The sequence below is a fragment of the Talpa europaea genome, assembly GCF_964194135.1.
Source record: "Talpa europaea genome assembly, chromosome: 13".
In the NCBI taxonomy this organism is placed as follows: Eukaryota; Metazoa; Chordata; class Mammalia; order Eulipotyphla; family Talpidae; genus Talpa; species Talpa europaea.
The window spans coordinates 38,840,192-38,858,023 of record NC_140080.1 but is presented as its reverse complement, the minus strand read 5'-3'; the positions used below and the strand labels follow the sequence as shown (position 1 = coordinate 38,858,023).

At 42.1% G+C, this 17,832-nt stretch overlaps 1 protein-coding gene across 3 annotated transcripts in view; it reads left to right on the top strand.

Annotated features, from left to right (window-relative positions):
• Positions 1-15,116: 15,116 nt before the first annotated feature.
• Positions 15,117-17,832, top strand: part of LARS1 (leucyl-tRNA synthetase 1) — a gene marked incomplete at its 3' end in the record, with an annotated part of 52,117 nt that continues 49,401 nt past the window's right edge. For 2 of the 3 annotated variants that reach the window (XM_084251912.1, XM_084251910.1), the window contains exons 1-2: positions 15,117-15,182; positions 15,689-15,769. In XM_084251912.1, the coding sequence (XP_084108038.1) occupies positions 15,132-15,182; positions 15,689-15,769 (132 nt within the window). In that variant the 5' untranslated portion in view covers positions 15,117-15,131. The remainder of the gene's footprint in view (positions 15,183-15,688; positions 15,770-17,832) is intronic. The other variant, XM_084251911.1, reaches the window with a different exon arrangement.

The window sequence follows — 17,832 nt, the reverse complement described above, 5'->3', positions numbered from 1 at the left end:
AGACCAGAGGTGCAGGGGGTGAGAGGATTCACCAGAGATAGAGTGTAGAACAGAACAGGCAGACTAACTGAAATACACTGCTGAGGGGAGCAGTGGGTGAGACAGAAGGGGTCTGCTGTGCCATGTGGGTAGCTCCCTGGCCAGGGATCGAAATCATGCTGCAGAGGCTGTGGATAGCTTCACAGTGCTGTGCTTAACCCCTTGCACCACCAGGGAGTCCCCCTTCTTTCTTTCTTAATCACTTACCATGAGAGGCATGTGCCAACCCCCTTGTTTGTTGTGGCTCATTTTTTCTCACAGCTAGTCTAGAAGGCAGGTTTTACATCATCCATATTTTGTATATGAAGACTCCTGCCGCGGACCAGCACAGCAGTAGACGATGAGGCCACCTCAGGGTTGAGAGAAGCGTGCAGGGTGGTCAGGGCGTCGGCGAAAGAAATGACAAACAGACACACTTCAAGAGTGAAAATCTGAGTGTAATTTTCTTTGAGTTTGTGACCAGTATATATATGTTTTCCAAAAGCACAGGAATGAATATCAAAGAAATTAGCTTGCTCATGGGCTCAGTCTATCACCATCAGGGAGGTGATCTACATAACAAGCAATGACCATTATAGAAGAAAGAAGGAAGTATAGAAAGACAGATAAGGGATTAAAGTTTGTAGTTTTAGAAAGACAGGATAAGATTTTTAGCATTCTTGTAGTGGTTCTTGGTGGTCGTTATCTTTTGATAAGCTTCTGCCTTTTCAGGGAACTTCCGCTGAACTTCCTCTTCTTCAGGGTGTTATGCTGTTCACCCCCCCCCCCCCCCCCCCGCCCCCCTGCGCTGGTTGCCCAGCTGGACCTAGGGCCGGTTAACCCTAAAGGTCACTGCAGGGGGAGGTGCAGCAGACTCCTGAAGTTGAAGGAACAGAGAACAAGCGTGGACAGAGCCTCACTTCAGACTCAAGTATCATACTCCACTCCTGTGATCACAACTCCTGCACACACTCACTCTATTCTGCTGTATTCTGGGACCAGCTAAGCCTCTATCCTAGGAGGATTCTTCCTTTTTCTCTTTATTTTTTTATTATTTTTTTTAATTTTCTAGAGGCATGTCTTATTTATTTACTATTTGTTTGTTTGTTTGGTTTATACATGCACTGGGTACAGTCAGAAGCCGGGAGGGTGAGAGAATTCACCAGAGCCAGAGCAGGGAGCAGAATAGGCAGAAGGACCGAAATACACTGCTGAGGGGAGCAGCGGGCGGCAGGAGAGGTCAACCCAGCGCTCAACCGCTGCGCCACCTGGGAGGCCCCCTTTTTCTCTTTATACTTGAATCGTTCACCACCATTCCAGAAGTATAAAGGTAAAGTTAGAACACAAATGGAGGAAAAAAACATTAAAAAACAAAAGGGACCTCCCTGGAGGCACAAGGGGTTAAGCATCAGCACTATGAAGTTATCCAAAGCCTCTGCAGCACGTGTTCGATCCCCAGGCAGGAAGGTACCCCTAATGGTGCAGCACACCTCTCCTGTTTCACCCGCTGCTCCCCTCAGCAGTGCATTTGTCAATTTGCCTTTTCTGTTCCCCACTCTGTCTCTGGTGAATCCTCTCATCCCCTGCACCTCTGGCCTGTACCCTAGTTCTTGCATGCACAGATAAATAAATCTTTAAAAATAAATAAATAAATAATTTTTAAAAAGGTGTGGCATCTAATAGGGTAGGGAAATGAAAACCATATTACCATATTCATTGAGTGGCACATGCCTGTGGGATAGAAATATCAAAAGAAGTGCTCACTGTTCCTTCCCCTGTGGACTGTGTCATCCAAAAGTAGGTAAATATGTATTTAAAAAAATACAAAGGGACTCAAGCGACAAGCCAAAGCTAATTGTAGCTTTATGGGATCTAAATTTAGAAATGCTGACTCACTTAAATTGAGTAGAGTGACTGTGGGATGGGTTTGGAAAAAAAAACAAACAAAACAAGAAAGAAATGATTTCTGATGTGGAGTTCTGAAGAACAAGGGTGATAGGGTTTAACAACAACTAAAAACAATAAACCACATTTTTCTGGTGATAACTTGCTCAGTTAAGCTGGGGAGAGATTATTATGGGGCACAGATAAGTCTTTGTAATTTTAATCATGCATGTTTTATAAGCCAGTTTTCCTAAGATCACAATAAAAATAGCTAACATTTTGAAGTGCTTACTATATGCCAGGCAAATATATATATGGTTTGTATACATATCATTTGTTTAATCCTCATGGCAATCCTATAAGGTACTTACTGTTATTATCCTTGTTTTACAGAGTGTTTAATTGAATTGCCCAAGGTCACCTGGCTAGTAAGTGGTGAACTCTGTCTGATTCAGAGCCTGAGCTCTGATCCTCTATGCTCCCTTTCTTTTTAGAATTTCTTTTTTTAAAGATTTATTTATTTAGGCATACAAGGACTAGGGGTACAGGCCAGTGGTGTGCCGGGTGAGAGGATTCACCACAGATAGAGTGGGGAATGGAACAGGCAGATCTACTGAAATACACTTCTGAGGGGAGCTGCAGGAAAGACAGAAGTGGGTAACCTCCCTGGGCTGGGGTGGGTAGGGGGGGTGGGAGTGGGTGGGGGGGAGTGGGAGGGTGGGGGGGTGTAACTCTTTCTGCAGAGGCTGTGGATAGCTTCACATGCTGTGGTTAACCCTTTGTGCTACTGTAACAGGGTGGTCCCAGGAAAGGGGGAGGTTCCCTGCCCCACCCAAGGGAGGGTGGAGCTGAGCAGGAAGAGGAGAAGCTGCAGAAGAGACTGAGGAAGGAAGCAGGATGGAGCCAGGAGACCTGGAGGAGGCACATGGAGCCTAGAGACACGTAAAGAAACTGCGCTTGTCTTTTGTTCGTGGACTGGGTGACACAGATGTGGATGAGACCTGTGGGGAGGTGACAATGGCAGCTTTTATCTTGATGTTGATTTTGCTCTTTTCCTTCCGGGCTTATCCGGTTGTTTGTGACCCTTTTCTGTGGGTCCCCACTGGAAGATGCTTTAGACTTGTAGCAGGCTTTGGGGCCTTGTTCTGGGCCGATCCCATATGGATGGACTTTTACCCACGAGGGGACGGGTAACTTTGGGTGCTTCATTTAGAAACTAGACTCTTTGCCTTACCTGTATTGTTTCCTAGTTTTATTAAAGATCCTTCCCATTAGTCTCATGTGTTTTGTGTTGATGCGGCGGATGGCCGAACCCATTTAGAATAGGCAGGTTTGCGGGGTTTGGGCTGCCCCTCTCCCTGTCCTATAACACTACCAGGGAGGTCCCTATACTCCTGTTCTAATTTCATTTAACTAAAGAGGGTATTCTACACAGCTTAGCAGAGAATAGACATTGCCCAATTAAAAAGTTATATTACTAAGTGGTAATAAATTTCATTTAAAAAAAAAATCTCTTGAATCTGCTCACCTTTCTCCATTTCAACTGCCACAGTTTGTCAGGTCATCTTTCCCCTGAACAATTGCAATCGCTTCCTGCTTCCACTTTTGCTACCTTTCAATCCTTTTTCAGAACCCCATAAAACACAAATATAAACATGTCTCTTTCTTGTTTAAAACCCTTCTGTGGCTACTCATAGTTATCACTGCTTCAATGTCTGCCTCTTCTGCCATTCTGCCAGACTGTAAGCTCTTTGGAGATGACTGAGGCTATCTTGTTCAAATGTTGCATCTCCAGCATCTACGATAGTGCCTGGTACATAGTAGAAGTAAAATAAATGTGTTGAATGAATGGAATTGAAATGACCCTTTAACAAATATATTAGTAACTTAAAAAAGAATCAAGTCAAGGGACCTCCCTGGTGGCCTGGGGTTATTATCACCGCCACAGCCCACTACAAAGGCCTGAGTTTGATCCCCAGCCAGGGAGCAAACCCACATGGCATAGCAGATCTTTCCTGTCTCGCCCACTGCTCCCCTTAGCAGTTTATTTTAATAAGTCCACCTGCTCTGCTCCCCACTCTGTCTCTGGTGAATCCTCTCACCCTCATACACCTCTGGCCTACACCCCAGTTCTTCTACACAAAAATAAGTGAATAAAATCTTAAAAAAAAATAATGAAGTCAGAGGTACAGAGGTAGGTTTTTTCATAAATCGTAATTACCTAATTATTTATTTTCTTCTTAAATATCTCATGCCCTTATGGCCTCATGGACAATAAGCTCCACAAGGGCAGGGACCATGTGCGTCTTGTCCACTACTATACCATGCTCTATGATAGGTTCATAGGAGGTGCTCAATAAATACTTTTTGTTTGACTAATTTCAATTACCAATGTGGATTGGAAACTGATGCAGCAACGATGACAAATAGTACTGGTTAGGGCAGAGTTGGAATAATATAACCATAGATATAAGAGCTGTGGAGGATGAGTATTCTTTCATTCATTCAGTACATATGTACAAGGCAACCCCTCTGTGCTAGACACTGTGTCATGGAGCTTAAGTCTAGTGACAAACAGGCAATTTGAATCACTTGGACAGATTTCCCCTAGGAGGGCAGAGAGAGTGTACTTAAAGGATGGTCTAGGAGGGGACATTCCTTGGGGTAGGATGTAGGATGTGTAGGGAAGAGGGTATGGAAAGTGTTGGACAGTATTCCTATGCTTATGAGATCAGAGGCAGGAGAGCCACTGAGTCTCTACACATAGAGTAAGGTTCCTTAACTTCCTCCCTTTTATCCAACAATTTTTTATTGAGCCATACCATGTGTCTGTTGTGCTCACTGTCAACCAGTGTCAAGAACTGTACTAGTTCATCAATCAATTTATAGTTCAAAACTACTTGTTGAAAAACGAATATATGTAAACATACATAATTTAACGTTTGTATTTATCAAAATTTTGTTTTTAAATTTTCCCTCTTAGTCCTTTAGGGAAACATGATTCTGGGCTGATCTCTTCCCCAACCCCCAAAGTGCTTTGTAGAGGCTTAAGGAATGCTTACTGAATTAATAAATGAACATATGTGAGTAATGAACCTGACCATCAAAAAGGAAAAGCTTTAGACCAGCGCTTTTCAACAGATCTTCGATAAAAATGTTCTGTATCTGCACTGTCGGGCAAAACGGTAATCACTGGGTTGTGGGGGTACTTTAAGTGGCTATATTAGGGAAGAACTGAAGTTTACATCTTAATTTTCATGAATTCTTACATCATTTTTCCTTTTTTTTTTTTTGTGGGACCCTACCCCGGCGGTGGGGGAACGAACTGGCGCTGCAGAGGCTGCGGGCAGCCTCGCACCCCAGCGCTCAACCACTGCGCCACCTGGGGAGGCCCCATTTTTCATTTTTGTACATTGTATGCATTTTCATTTTGGTTCTATTCCCCATACAATTGCAGCCCCCTTATTTTGACCCTAATCCTTCTTCTCTCCGCCCCTCCCCACTCCCCCCCCCCTTAATTTTCATGAATTTAAATTAGAATAGCCACTCGTGGCTTGTGGCAGCTGTTCCATCTCGGATGGCCGCATAGTCGAAACAGCCTGGCACTGGCGCCAGGTAGATTTCCAGTCCCTCGCTGGAAAATAGTGATTTTAAATTAAGTGGCATAGAAAATCTAAATTCTGGGCCGCTGAAAGCTAGCTAGCACCTCTGGAGACCAATGAACCTTGCTTCCTGGCAGACACCCATCCCAGCACCACAGTGCGAAATGGCTGAAGGCGGGGAAAAGACACCTGAGCCCGCGGCCGGCGACAGCCCGAAATCCCGAGCTGCACCGCGGATCCTGTAGTTTAGACGCCCATGACATCACTACCGGTGTCACGCCGAGCGGCCCCTGGGGTAGACTTCCGGTGTCCCGTTGCTTTCTGGGAATTATAGTCATACATGCCTGATGGACGTGGACTTTAGTGGGTCAAGAACTACATTTCCCTGCTGGCTAAGCGATGCACCCGGATGCAATTACTAGAGAGCCGGAAATTGCCTCATCAGCTGTGAAGCGTGTGCTTTAGCGTTGTTGGAGGCCTGATTTCCCGGAGAGGGAGGGGAAAGGTTGCAGCCACTCCTAGTAGGGGGGTCGCCGAGGTCACTGTAGTGGGTTCGCGGTGTTGGCTGGGCGGCGCCATGGCGGTGAGTTTTGGCGGGAAGAGAATCCGCTCGGCGTGGCTATGGGATCTGGCTGATCTGTTTGCTTTTGCTAGAATCTAGGCGTTCTCCATCTGGTAATTACTGTCCTGAATGGGAAGAAATGCTTTGCTAGAGAAAGGGGAGGTCTTGCCCCTATGCTTAAGGCTTGTCTGTTGTGAGGATGTGCCTTTCAGTCCTAGCTGATGAGTCAGGAACTGGTTGATGTCTTTAACTTTACACACTGGTGAATGTCAACTGTGTTGTTTTAGCGAAATTTCTAAAACCGATTTGGAGAGAGAGGATTGATTACACTTTTCAACAAAAAATGATTACGCGCCATGAAACACACAAAAATGTCACTTTCATGGCGTCACACTTGCGTGTGGGCTAGAATCTGAAATACATGGTAAGGGCGCATTGAGTGCTATAGAGAAAAATACAGCAGGAAGCGGTGACTCGAAAGTGTGGAATGGGGTAGGGTTGCAGTTTTGAGTCCGGTTGTCAAAAAAAGGCTTTGCAGAGTCAGACGGTAGAAATGTGGTCAAAAAAAAAAAAAAAGGCTAGGGACCAAGCCATGTAGCTCTATGAGGGTGTGGGCGGATGTGATTTCCAGGCAGAGGCAACAGTGTGAGTGAAAAGCCAATAGGGTGGTTCCTCCAAAAGACAGTGATCCAGAGGGTGGGTGTAGATTCCTGACTGAAGAGTGGAGTCAATAAAGAATGGGAAGAGAGGAACTGGAGAAGTATACGAACAATTCTAGTGGATTCCATAAGGGAGAGCAGATGAATGGGATAATGGATGAAGATCTAAAGACGGCTTTTTTTTTTTTTTTTTAAAGATAGGAGAAATGATTCGCGGTGCGCTCCTGGCAATTACTTTGTAGAATGGGAAAACTGATCCAGAGGAGAAAGGAAGAGATTTGTGGAGTGACTTTACTGAGCTGAATAGAATGGATGTGATCAAGTGCATCAGTGGGGTGTTAAATAGAAACATACTTATCTGTTGTTACAGGGAGGAAAGCAAAATGGGTACCGATGGTTTCTATTTAACCACTGTGCCACCAGGGGAGGCCCCCCTAATTTTTTCTCTTAAGTAGATGCTATTATTATCTCCATGTTACTCATAGGGAAGCTAAGGCATTAGATCAACTAAAAAGAAGAGATAGAATTTGAACTCATTCAGGAATCCATTCTCATTCATTGTAATATTCACATTTGTAAGCTAATTGGAAAATTTCTTTTGCAAATATCTTCCCATAGGGAAAGTTTTCTAATCTTTTCCCAAAAGAAACCTTACTAGTAATAAAGCTGTCGTGAGACAACAAACATGGAATAGCATGGTTAAAAAATTAGTTTTTACTTTATAACTAAATTTTTTTTTAAAGATTTTTTTTTTTTTTTTTTAATTTATACAAGCACTGGGTACAGTCAGAAGTGCGGGAGGGTGAGAGAATTCACCAGAGCCAGAGGGGAGAGCAGAGCAGGCAGACTGACGAAGCATACTGCTAAGGGGAGCAGCAGGTGAGACAGGAGAGGGCTGCGTGCCATGTGGGACCCTTGCTGGCTGCTGGGGATCGAACCGGCGCTGCAGAGGCTGTGGGCTGCTTTGCAGCCAGGCGCTCAACCGCTGTGCCACCGGGGAGGCCCAGGGCTGTTTATTTTATAGAGCTTTTGACACATTTCCTTTTAATTATATATCAGAATTTTATTTTATTTTATTTTTTATAGAGGCATGTTTTATTTATTTATTTGTTTGTTTGTTTGTTTGTTTTGTTTATACATGCACTGGGTACAGTCAGAAGCTCGGGAGGGTGAGAGAATTCACCAGAGCGGGGAGCACAGCAGGCAGAAGGACTGAAGTAACACTGCTGAGGGGAGCAGCGGGCGGCAGGAGAGGTCTGCGCGCCATGTGGGACCCTCCTCCGGTGGCCGGGGAGCAGCCGGGGATCGAACCGGCGCCGCAGAGGCTGCGGGCAGCTTCTCAACCCAGCGCTCAACCGCTGTGCCACCGGGGAGGCCCTATATCAGAATTTTAGAAGGAACCTGTGGTGGTGATGTCATAAAGATAATAGCCAACTTAAAAAAAATTATTATTTTTAAACTTTTTCTTTTGGAAATTTTATTATTTTTTAATTTTTATTAATTTTTTAATTTTATATATTTTTTACACCATTTTTCATTTTTGCACAATTTTGCATTTTCATCTTGGTTGTAGTCCCATACAATTCCCACCCCCCTTCTTTTGGAAATTTTAAATAATAAATAAAGTAGATTTAATAGTATTATGATTATGTTCTTCCATGTCCGCATTGGCAACTTCAGTGATTGACAGCTCAAGACTGATACTGTTTCATATGTACCTCTTCCAGACCCTCTCCATGGCTCAGGAGCACTTTTATTTTTTTTTTATTTATTTTTTTTTTTAAAGTCTTTTTTTTTTTTTTTTTAATAGAGGCATGTTTTATTTATTTATTTATTTATTTATTTTGTTTGTTTTTTTTTTTGTTTATACATGCACTGGGTACAGTCAGAAGCGCGGGAGGGTGAGAGAATTCACCAGAGCCAGAGCAGGGAGCAGAGCAGGCAGAAGGACCGAAGCACACTGCTGAGGGGAGCAGCGGGCGGCAGGAGAGGTCTGCGCGCCATGTGGGACCCTCCTCCGGTGGCCGGGAAGCAGCCGGGGATCGAACCGGCGCCGCAGAGGCCGCGGGCAGCTTCGCAACCCAGCGCTCAACCGCTGCGCCACCGGGGAGGCCCTCAGGAGCACTTTTAAGCAAATTTCAGGCATTTTCCCATTTTACCACTAAGCTTTACATATATACGCTACGCAAACACACTTGTATATACGTGTAAAGTGATACGCTGTCTTAAAACATAAGCACAAAGCCATTTCACAGCTTAATAAAAAGCACATAATGTCTTGTTACTTGTGTATTGAGCATTTACATCATGGACTGATACTATGTTAAGTCCTTCCTTTGTATTATCTCTTAATCCTCACAATAATAATACGAGGTAGGTATAATTATCACCATTTTATAGACAGGTAGAGGAAAGGAGACTTCAAAAAGTTAAGCACTTGCCTAGGGTTCTACAGGTAAGTAAGTGGCAGAGGGGCCTCCCTGGTGGCACAAGGGTTAAGACACAACCTATGAAGCCATCTGCAGTCACTGCAAGCACGAGTTCATTCCCCAGCCAGGGAGCAACCCACATGGCGCAGCAGACCTTGCCTGACTCACATGCTGCTCCCCTCAGGAGTGTATTTCAGTCATTCTGCCTGTTCTGTTCCCCACTCTGTCTCCGGTGAATCCTCTCACCCCCCAGACCTCTGGCCTGTACCCCAGTTCGTGTATGCATAAGTAAATAAATCTTAAAAAAAAAAAAAAAGTAAGTGGTAGAGCTAGGATATGGCAAGAGAAACAAGAAGCAGAAATAGGCAGTGTGAGTTTTTGTCCAACTTGACCATTTGCTGGCATGATAAACTTCAGTTTCATCATGAAACAATTATTACTGGCCTGCCTACTTAAGGTTATTGATAAGATCAAATAAAGTTATGCTCATAAAAGTTTAAAGAACTACAGAATACTGTGAATGTATGAAAAAGTTTATGATTTAGTCCAGTGCCTCTTACTGGGGATGATTTTGTCCCCAAGAACATTTGGCCACTGGTGTGCTATTGGCTTCTAGTGGGTAGAAGCCGGGAATGCTCATAAATACCCTACAATGCATAGGATAGTCCCTGAAGACAAAGAATTATGCGACCCAAAATGACACTAGTTTAGGGACTCTGACTTAGGAGTCAGAGTTTAGGAACTCTGACTTAAATAAACCCTAATAAATTAACCAATTGTCTAGTTGAATAGCCAGTGAAAAAATTGAGGCTCATATTGATCAAATGACTGCTCAAGGTTGCACAACAAGTCTTGGGACTTGGGACCAGTGTCGGATTTCATTACAATCGGCCTTTGAGGTTTTGAGGAACAAGTTTTTCTGGGAAGCAGAAACCTCAAAGAAGAACTTTTGTGTATTTAGCATGCTCAGTGCAGTGAAAAGAAACACATAGTATTAAGTAATTTGTGAAGGCTCTTGCTTTCATATTCTGTAAAGTGGACATCATATTTATTTATTTATTATTATTATTTTTAAAAGTTTATTTATACAAGAACCGGGGTACAGGCCAGATGGGTGGGAGGGTGAGAGGATCCACCAGAGACAGAGCGGGGAACAGAACAGGTAGACTGACAAAATGCACTGCTGAGGGGAGCAGAGGGTGAGACAGTAGAGGTCTGCTTGCCATGTGGGTTGCTCCAAGGCCAGTGGGGATCGAACCGGCACTGCAGAGGCTGCAGACAGCTTTACAGTGCTTTGCTCAACCACCTGGGAGACCCATATTTATTTATTTTTTAAAGATTTATTTATTGATGCATACAAGAACTGGGGTGTAAGCCAGAGGTGCAGGGGGGTGAGAGGGTTCACTAGAGAGAGTGGGGAGCAGAACGGGCAGGTACACTGGAATACACTGCTGAGGGGAGCAGCGGGCGAGGCAGAAGTCTGCTGGGCTATGTAGGTCAGCTCCCTGCCTGGCTAGGGATCTAACTCTGCTGCACTGGCTGTGGATAGCTTGATAGCGCTTTTTTAACCCCTGCACCACCAGGTAGCCCCCACCATACTTAGGCAAAAGATATTTGTCATGTAACTTCGGTGTCTATGACATTATATTTGGTGCTGCAGTGACTAGAGAAGATTTGTAAAGTGCTTACTGCCGGGAGTTGACAGCACAACTGGGTACATGACTTCGGGATCATTTGGTTGCCTGCAATGGAAGTCAACTCAAGTTTGTTAAAATAGAGAGGAACTGAGTAATCATAGTGAGATTTCCTATGACCTGTCACCCTAGGGTAGGAGGTACAACTAGGCCTCATGTGGTCCTGGATACTTGTGACTTCGTGGTCCCCTCCCTCTGCAAAAAATACTAAAACGTATTTTAAAACTATGTTGGCATGAAGACAAATACTTAATGTTAAATATTAAAGTTTTTTTCCAAATAAAAAGTTTACTTTGTTTTTCTGATTTTAAAGCAAATTAAAATTTATTTTGAGTCCTGAAAGTATTGCAGACCCTAGGCACTGTGCCTGCTGTATGTGCAGGTTAAGTTGACTTTTAAGAGTTGTACAGACTGTTTTAAGGGTCATGCAGAAGCGATATATTTTCTGTGTAAAACTCCTTTGCCAGAACCCTGTCACATAGCTCCAACCTAAATGCAAATTTGTCTGGAAATATGGGCTTAACCATCTCTGCTCCACTCCCCTAAGAATGACTGGTCTTTTGTTGTGGAGGAAGAAAAGGGAAGGAACAGATACTGCATAGGCAACCTGCCATGGTTATCCTCGAACAGTAGTCCTTATATGCATATTAGAATTGAAAACAGGGATTAGCCTATATTGAACTAGAGTCTGGGGGCAGATTACCTGTGAAGAGGATTTGCAGTAATGGGCAAAGGAGCCGAGGACCTACATGAGTTTTTGGTAGCAGGAATGCAGAGGTATATTCTTTCTTGGAAAAGGAAATACACAGCCACACTTAGTTTTGTGGAAATTCTTAGGAAAGAGTCCCAATTACTTAGCACTTTGATTCAAATATGCAACCCAGGTCCTTGTCCATGTTATTTCTTTATGGCCACAATATTCAAAAAGCAGGCAGTGTGTCACTGTGCACTGTAAAAATCTTTAAATACTCAATAAACATTTATTGAGAGCTATAAGTTAGACAGTGAGGATATCATGAGAAATAACAGTCTCCATCATGAACACACTATGGTCCTGTGGGAAGGCAGCCATGCTGATGCTACTGTGTGATTAATGCTACTGTAAGGGAAATATTGGTAGCTAAGAACACAATAAGAATGGCATCTCAAGACAAGTGATCAGCTGAGACTTGAAGGCAATGAGATTGGGGGGTTGGTTTGAGAGAGAATAGGAGACAAGATGGACCCTGAGTGAGAGTTTAAGAGTATAGACTTTATTTTTTTAAAGATTTTATTTGTACAGAGGGGGGTAGGCAGTGGTGCGTAGGGTGAGAGGATTCACCAGAGACAAAGTGGGGAGCAGACCAGGCAGACTGACTGAAATACACTGCTGAGGGGAGCAATGGGCAAGAAAGGACAGGTCTGCTGCGCCATGTGGGTAGCTCCCTGGCCAGGGATCGATCTCATGCTGCAGTGGCTGCAGATAGCTTCATAGTGCTGCGTCTTAGCCCCTTGCGCCACCAGGGAAGCCCTGTAGTATCTGATTTTAAAAAAGTATTTAAAAACTTTTTACATATTTAAGTGATTCTTTAACCGTTCATTTGAGGTTTGATGGGAACAGCCCAACTTTTTAATCTTGTTCATTTGAATTTTAAGAGAACCATGGAAAAATGGACCTCTCAGTAAGCAGCTCAATTCTCTCGGAACCCAGTTCTTTTTCCTTTTTTAAGAACAAGTTTGCTGAAGAATAACGTGGATTATTCTCTTTTGTATCCAATAGGAAAGAAAAGGAACGGCCAAAGTGGACTTTTTGAAGAAGATTGAGAAAGAAATCCAACAGAAATGGGATACTGATAAAGTGTTTGAGGTCAATGCATCTAATTTAGAGAAGCAGACTAGGTGAGTAATAGTTTGTGATGTTCTATACATTGTGTTTTTATACCATTGGCTTTTAATACATAACTGCTCTGTGGAAAGGATTGTATTTATAATGTTTGAAATGGGCTGGAAGAGGTGACTTCCACTTAATATTTTCTTTCCTATGGAATTCTTGAAGGGTTTGTTTCTGTACAAAGTTTTAAAAAAAGTATTTTCTTATTTAAGCAAAGGCAGATTACTGGTGGTGGATGTGGTGAAATAATATACATTTGCAGAGGTGTGACCCTATTTCCCTGTGACATATACTATGCTGTAAATCAACATTACCTCAATAAATATGGCTTTACAAAAAAAGGAAAACAAATAAAGCAGGATGTTTTCCTACTGGTAAAAAGAATTCATTTTATTCAAGAGATTCATGTTACTGTGATAATAATTTCCAGAGATTCATGTTATTTTGATAATAATTGAAGTGTTTCTGTATTTGAAGAGCTTATCTCATAAGTATATATTACCTGATGTTAAGGATCATTGATTGTAAGATAAACCAGAGATAATGATATGACATTGGGGAAAAACAAAAACCAACTGCTTTCTAATAATATGTGCATTTCATCTCAACTTCCGATATATTGAAATGTAGAAAAATGTGCCTCTCAGAACTAAGGGGAATATACTGATAATAATAATAGCAGCTAATGATGAATACCTTTTAATATGCCAGGGCCATAGGAAATATGCCATTTTTTACATGCACATTCTCACGTAACCTTAATAGTTCTTTCAGATTACCAATACTTTTTTTTTTTTAATTTATTTATTTATACAAGAACTGGGGTACAGGCAAGATTCGCAGGAGGGTGAGAGGATTCACCAGAGACAGAGCGGGGAACAGAACAGGCTGACTGATGAAATACACTGCTGAGGGGAGCAGTGGGCGAGACAGGAGAGGTCTGCTTGCCATGTGGGACCCTCGCTGGCTGGTGGGGATTGAACCGGCGCTGCAGAGGCTGCGGGCAGCTTCACAGAGCAGCGCTCAACCGCCTGTGCCACCAGGGAGGCCTCTGTTTTCAATTCTAATATGCATATAAGGACTACTGTTTGAGGAAAACCATGACAGATTGCCTATGCAATACCTGTTCCTTCCCTTTTCTCCTCCACAACAAAAGACCAGTCGTTCTTAGGGGGGTGGAGCAGAAATGATTAAGTCCATATTTGCAGACAAATTTGCATTTAGGTTGGAGCTATGTGACAAGGTTCTGGTTTTCTGGTTTTCTCTGGTGGGAAAGTGGGGAGGAGCATACAGGTAGCTTCAGGGGATTCATGAGTTGGATGCTGTATTAATAAGTGTTCATTTTATTATACCTGATAGTAGTCTGTGTTAGAGGTACTTGATTCATAAAAAGGAATAAAACGCAATGAACAGGACCTCCCTGGTAGCACAAGGGGTTAAGCACAGCACTATGAAGCAATCCACAACCTCTACAGCACGATTTCAATCCCTGGCCAGGGAGCAACCCACATGGCCCAGCAGACCTCTCCTGTCTCTCCCGCTGCTCCCCTCAGCAGTGTATTTCAGTCAATCTGCTTGTCCTACTCCCTACTCTGTCTCTGGTGAATCCTCTCACCCTGCTGCATCTCTGGCCTGTACCCAGCTCTTGTATGCATAAATAAATAAAAAAATTGAAAAAAACCCACAATGAACAGCTTTTTAACTGAATTCACTACATATCATGTAATACAAAGAATACTTATTTGGAGTTCAGAGACTTTGAATTGCTTTTTATATATAGATGGCGAATAGAAATCTCAGTTAATCAGTAAAACATTAAATTAAGCTAGATTTGTTCAGAGTATTTAAAATCATTTTTCAGTCTGTTGTCTTTGCTCAATATTTTAGTTTAACTCAGGAATTTAAGTTAATCAACCCACTGTTTACTACAAGGATTATTTCTTTTTTAATGAAAAAATTTTAAGATTTTATTTATTTATGCATAGAAGAACTGGGGTGTATGCCAGAGGTGCAAGGGGTGAGAGGATTCACCAGAGACAGAGTGGAGAGCAGAACTGGTGGATCTACTGAAATGTACTGCTGAGGGGAGCAGCAGGCGAAGCAGGAGAGGTCTGCTGCACCATGTGGGTTATTTCCCTGGCTGGGGATCAAACTCAGGCCACAGCAGTGCTAGTGTGATAGCACTGAGACTTAACCCCTCAGCCACCAAGTAGGCCCAGTTTTAGAAAACTGGAATTCTGAATTTATGAATTTAATTTTAAATGTCTTTTAAATTACTAGAACTTAATTATTTATTGGAATCTCACCATCTCATTTTAAAAGGAACATACCATTTTCTTTTCATTACCTTCTTTTTCACATGTTTTTTTTTTGCAGCAAGGGCAAGTTCTTTGTAACCTTTCCATATCCATATATGAATGGGCGCCTTCACTTGGGACACACATTTTCTTTATCCAAATGTGAGGTAAGTCTGTGTTTAATATACTAGGATAGAGGATCTTTAATAAATACTATTAAGATGAATACTAAAGTAGTTAGCTTTAATAAGTACTGTTTTTAAGAAATGGCATCTATAGCTTTTATTACCTGTTAAGGAATTAAGAATTCTTTAAGTATAATTACAAATTTTTATATTTAGTTTTCACATGCTGTGTATGTGAGAGAGAGAGAAAGATAGAGAGAGAGAGAGAGAGAGAGAGAGAGAGAAAAAGAGAGAGAGAGAGAGAAAGACAAGGGCCTAAGGGAAGTATGCATGTGCATAAGTAATTTCTGGGTTACTGGAAAGACATGAAAATTATAGTGGACTAGAATTTTGGATTAAATGTACAATCTAGCTTGTGCTTTAAAGGAGGGGGTTAAGGAGGAAACTAAACTGATATTCTTTGTGAAAAGTCAGCATCTAGCTGATTTGATGCAAGCTGTATCTAGTATTGAAATTTGTAATTTAAATTTAATTTTTCCCCCCTGTAGTTTGCAGTAGGGTACCAGAGATTGAAAGGAAAAGTTTGTCTGTTTCCCTTTGGTTTACATTGTACTGGAATGCCTATTAAGGTAAGATTGCTTTTGGGATTGGTTTCTACTCTTGGTAGCTTGGAACAGATAGTAATATCCAATTCAAGAGTTTGAAATAGGATTTTTTTTTTTTTTTTTTTTATATTTTTTTTTTTTATAGAGGCATGCTTTATTTATTTATTTTGTTTGTTTGTTTATACATGCACTGGGTACAGTCAGAAGCGCGGGAGGGTGAGAGAATTCACCAGAGCTAGAGCGGGAGCAGAACAGGCAGAAGGACCGAAGTACACTGCTGAGGGGAGCAGCGGGCAGCAGGAGAGGTCTGCGCGCCATGTGGGACCCTCCTCTGGTGGCCGGGGAGCAGCCGGGGATCGAACCGGCACTGCAGAGGCTGCGGGCAGCTTCGCAACCCAGCGCTCAACCACTGCGCCACCGGGGAGGCCCTGAAATAGGATTTTCAAATACTGCTGTATATATTAAAGTGTTTTTTGAAATGTGTTGAATTTATTATAGTGTTCATTCATCCCTCTATTTTATAATTAGATAATACCCCTAGCAAGTAAAATATAGTATTTTGTGCATTTGTGACATTTATAAAATGTTGGCTTAATGTAATGAGCGTCTATTTTGGTCATTGTTGCAGATATCATCTTCATACTTTCTTTCCTTTTCTCCTTTTATTGTTTTGCCACTAGTTTACATAATTATAGAATTTTCATTGCAAATTTGTATTAGAAATAAATTTTGAAGAAGAATGGGTCAAAAACTAGAGTTGAAAGTATTCTCTAAATGTAATAGGGTTAGGAAGCTTAACTCCCCTTTTTCTTTAGTCACCAGTCTTTTATTTTGAAAAATGTCAAAGCTAAAGAAAAGGTGAAAGAATAGTAAATAGAATAAACCACATACCTTTCATTTATGGATACCAGGTCCTTAATATCCATCTTGCCACAAATGTTTACTAAATTTACACCCTTTTTGTGTGAACTTGACAATTAGGTGCAGACATGACTGTCAGTCCTAAGCGCTTTAGCATGTGTCCTTTGAGAACAAGGACGTTTTCTATATCACTACTGTCCCATCATCCCTTCTGAGAAATTTGACATTGATATAATATCTTTCTTTATATCTTTCTTTATTCTATGTCTAGTCCCAAAATGTCCTTTCTGGCAATTTTTTACTTTTGATTTTGTGGATCAGATATTGCATTTGGTTATCAGTTCTTTTTTTTTTTTTAAAAAAAGATTTATTTATTTATGCATACAAGAGCTGGAGTATAGGCCAGAGATTCAGGGGGTGAGAGAATCCATCAGAGACAGTGGGGAACAGAACAGGCAGACTGACTGAAATACACTGCTGAGGGGAGCAGCAGGCGAGACAGGAGAGGTCTGCCTCGCCATGTGGGTTTCTTCCTGGCTGGCCGGGGATCGAATTTGTGCTGCAGAGGCTGTGGATTGCTTCATAGTGTGGTGCTTAACCCCTTGCGCCACCAGGGAGACCCGGTTATCAGTTCTTTTTTAGCATCTTTTAGTTTACTGTGACACTGACATCTTTGAAGAATCTTGACTACTTCTTTTGTAGAATGTCCTATAATTTGATTGTTTTATTCGTGATGCCTCGTGACTAGATTTTGACAATAATACTGTGTTGGGGTGATATAAATTTCCCATTGTATAACATCAAAAGGTATATAGGGTCAATTTGTCCCACTTTAGTGAAATTACATTAAGAAATTACCAGATTTCTTCATTCTAAAGGTAACTTTTTCTTTTCTTACTAAAAAGTAGTTTGTGGGATGTAGTTGGGAGCCTCTAAATATCTGGTTCATAGTAATCCAGCAGTTACTCTGCTTCGGTAGCTGTAAAATGGTGACTTTTTTTTTTAAAGATTTATTTTTTGTTTAAACAATATCTGGGGTACAGGCCAGAGGTGCGGGAGGGTGAGAGGATTCACCAGAGACAGAAGTGGGGAGCAGAACGAAATCTCCTTGGCCGGCTGGGAATCGAACCAGTGCTGCAGAGGCTGCGGATGGCTTCACAGCACTGCGCTCAACCCCCTGCGCCACTGGGGAGGCCCAAAATGGTGACTTTTTATTTGTGTCATTC